The sequence below is a fragment of the Sinocyclocheilus rhinocerous genome, unplaced genomic scaffold (assembly GCF_001515625.1).
Source record: "Sinocyclocheilus rhinocerous isolate Xijiao unplaced genomic scaffold, SAMN03320098_v1.1 scaffold349, whole genome shotgun sequence".
Classification (NCBI taxonomy): domain Eukaryota; kingdom Metazoa; phylum Chordata; class Actinopteri; order Cypriniformes; family Cyprinidae; genus Sinocyclocheilus; species Sinocyclocheilus rhinocerous.
Genome location: NW_015637137.1, coordinates 1,086,847 through 1,090,609, shown reverse-complemented (window position 1 = coordinate 1,090,609; position 3,763 = coordinate 1,086,847). Strand labels below are relative to the sequence as shown.

The window sequence follows — 3,763 nt, the reverse complement described above, 5'->3', positions numbered from 1 at the left end:
GATGTCGCTCTAGATTTAGCCTAGTTTCCAACATGTCCATTAATTTCAAAGCAGATGGTAAAAAGAAAAGAGAAGAGAGAAGAAAAAAAAAAAGCTTTAAGCCAATGCAAGCCAGAGCTGAGCGCCAAACAAGCAAACGCAAGCTTTAGATGAAAAGTTAAAAAAATGATCAGTGCTGAATAGGGTTGCACGATTAATCGAATGCGATTGTCATGCGCATTTTGATAGTAATGCCGGTTCTGTAATCAGCAGGAACTCATCATCACGTGCTTTCAGATGGAGCAGAATTTACTTCACATAGCCGTAGTTCACTGACAAGTTACACAAAAAAATCGCAGATGATTTTATTGCGCGATTCTGAAATCGAAGAACTCGTTCGCGATAATGACAGCTGTTTGCATTGCTTCTCAGTGAACTACGGCTCTGTGACGTAAATGCTGCTCCATCTGAAAGCATGTGAAAATACCACATTTAATAACATATTTTTACTCCAAACTCACTTCATAACGTCAGTCGAGTGTTTGAAATAAATCCTTCTGTGAGATGATGTGGCTTCTTACACAGAATAAGGCACGCAACATATTTCATAGTATTTAAGCAGTGATAAAGGCATTGCATTATAAATATACTTTATTTTAATGAAAATTATAATAATAAGAACTCAGATAAACCGTATATTGCCGTAGTCGTGTGTTTATTAGTCACGTTGAATCAATGAAAGCAGTTGAATCTTCTGTTTATTCAGCTGCAGCATTAGGCATTTTCTGGGTTTCTTCTGCAAGGCGTATTTGGAGTTTCAGCGCGAGAACGCCCTCTGGCCTTTGGATGGAGATTTACTGCTGATCACAGAACCGTGCTTCACTGAAAGATACACATGACAATCGCAGCTTCTGTCGAATCGCGATCTCGATTCCATTTCGATTTATCGTGCAGCCCTACATAGTGCTGTTTTAAAGAGGAACTGCTTGCAATCGCTATGTAAAATGCATAATTTTAATTTTATCAAATATTCTGTCTACAGGCTGAGACAGTCTTGAGATGTAAAAAAATATTTCATGCAATATTAGTATTACTATTTATAAAAATAGGATTCTGATGACATGATTTCAATTATTTTGAAATATAGAATAAAAGATACAATTTGTATTCATAGAGTAAGGCTTCATGACATTGAAATAAAATTGATATCATGCCTTAGTGCAATTTAATTAAATAAATATATGCTTTACCAGTTTCAAGCTTAGCATTTACTCACGTGTAGTTCATTTACTGTGAATAGTCACTCTGAAACTGGCACCGCATATTTTTATTTGTCGGCAACTCGTCAAAATGAAAGCTTGACAATTTACCATTTGAAAATGAAGAAATTGACAAATATTAGTGATTTTTTTCAGTAAAATAACATTATTCTTATTATATGATTTTTATTTTACCATATTTATTTTATAGCATTAGTTAGTTTAATATTTTTCTGATAATATCACAGCCTCATAATCAATAATCATAATAAAATCATGACAATACTTATTTTATAGTCATACTAAATTGGGCAAAAACAGTGGGAATGTGAGTCAAATCTTAGTGGAAAGATTTAATAATTGAAACAGTTACTGAGAGTTGTTGTTGTGTTTTTTTTTTGGTAAAAAAATAAAATAAAATAACCCACCCAATTCTTGCAGCCCTGAAAGGATTTCATACTCAAAAATATCTTCTTTTTTTTTTTTAATAACTCCCTAAATCAACCCACTAACTTCTAAATACAGCTATTTAAGTTATCTGGTGAAAATTCCTGTATTTTTTTATATCCCAATATACTGTATATAGCAGAAAAACTTAATATCGCGATATTAAGTTTTTTCGTGAAATAAACTGAATGCAAAAATGATGGAAGAAAGAATATCCTTTCTTACCTCTTTGAAATGGTCAAAAGCAGCAAGGATGATCTCGTGTCCTCCTCTGACCAAACACACAGCGGCCAACAGCTCCAAAACCAGGGCTTTGGTCCTGTAGAATGCAAACAAAAGGACACTTATATCAAGAAACCAAACCTGCACAAAATACTTAGCTACAAACTCTGATAAAACATTCCAAGGAAAAATTAAGAATTCCAGATACAACTCCTAACCAATCAAGAAATCTCCAAGGGGCAGGTCAAATGGTCCTATTGGTTTTATGGTTGGCAAATTACAGAGGAATTATCCCACCTATACAAGGAGCTATTCATTAAGTTTTGTTTAACGGCTTTGAAAGATTCTGTATCATGGTCTCAGGGAACGGTCTAAGTTACAAACCGTTATCTTCTATTGACCTTAATCAGCACAACTGACAGACAATTAATCTATTTATAGCTTAAGTTTCCAAAGAACAGCCCTTCTAAAAAAGGTCTTTGAGCAAATGTAATAGCTTATGGGTTTGGATGAAAGCCTTGACAGATAAGAGAGTTCTCATCAACCGTTCGAGAGGTTTAAACACAGAAACTGGAGAAACGTTTGAGGGCAATGATTAATGTTTTCACATATATGTTGGTTAGGAGAAACCAATATATACTGGTATGTGTGTGGTTACCTGGGGTTTTTGTTGTTAAGGCTAAGAGCAATTTCATTTACAGCATGGGGATGGGACATAACCATGTTGAAGCCATACTTCAGCAGAATAATGTGTGACATAGAAAAGGGAAAAATGAAAAGAGATTAAAACAATTATGTTCTGTTTTTCAATTCAGGTGTTCTTAAAAATTACATTCATAATCTGCTTACCTGGTAGTTCATAATAGCTCTGAGACACATGATGCAGACATGAACGTCATCTTTTTTACACACCAGACGTGAATTCTTCAGAGTTCTGCGACTGGGCAAAGTATTAGACCTGAAAAAAGCACTACAATGTTAAAGGTGGTCTTGCAAAAATATATTCCAATTTTCAGAATGAACAAAAATGTGCTCGTGTCTGTTTGTATGCATCTACCTAATGGAGTGCCTTGTGGATCGTGGTATGCTGCTGCCGCTGACCGGTGATGGTAGATTGCTGTCGCCATGGAGATCTTCTATAGACCTGCTCCAAGGGGTCTCTACAGAAGTCTCACCTGTGGTGCTCTCTGTTACATCTCCATCAAACCTGAGAGAAAATAACAGTGTTTAAAGCATAAACAGAAAATGATGTATAGATTGTGTAGTTTGTCAAAAGTACGACAAAACACTGTGTGCTCCCAACTCCTTCTTGCTGAGAAAGTGTGTTTCAGTCACGTATCAGGCTCCATCACACTTAGAGTTATTTGTTGTAACAAATGACTTCTGTCTTCTAAATTTGGTATTTCACTGCTAATACTATTATGGCTGGCTTTTACAGAACCACTCTTTTGAACAAGCTTAAGAATCCTGTTGGCATTCGTGGACAGGTCTGGTTTAGCTCCCACCTGTCAGATTGATATCCCTTGTATGTGTGTGTGTGAGAGTGTACGTAAAAGGACAACTGTCCAAACAACAGTAAAATATGGTATGCCACAAGGTTCCGTTTTAGGCCCAGTGTTGTTTTCCTTGTATATGCTTCCTTCAAGTGATATTATTAGGACACATGGTCTTTTGTTTTCATTGTTTTGCATAACACACACAACTGTTTATTTCCTCCAGACCAGAACAAATGCCACTAATAATGGAAGTTCTATTCATTGGACCAAATGATCCTAAAAATAAGGTACTACAATCTTTGTCTATATACAGTATATATATATATATATATATATATATATATGCTTCCTTAATTAATA

At 35.2% G+C, this 3,763-nt stretch overlaps 1 protein-coding gene across 1 annotated transcript in view; it reads right to left on the bottom strand.

The window, feature by feature from the left end:
• LOC107748568 (formin-like protein 2) overlaps positions 1–3,763 on the bottom strand; it is a 34,404-nt gene that overhangs the window by 18,282 nt on the left and 12,359 nt on the right. Inside the window, exons 5-8 of the mRNA XM_016563416.1 lie at positions 2,965–3,114; positions 2,757–2,865; positions 2,566–2,642; positions 1,911–2,004 (exon numbers count right to left, since the gene is read on the bottom strand). Of these exons, the coding sequence (XP_016418902.1) occupies positions 1,911–2,004; positions 2,566–2,642; positions 2,757–2,865; positions 2,965–3,114 (430 nt within the window). The remainder of the gene's footprint in view (positions 1–1,910; positions 2,005–2,565; positions 2,643–2,756; positions 2,866–2,964; positions 3,115–3,763) is intronic.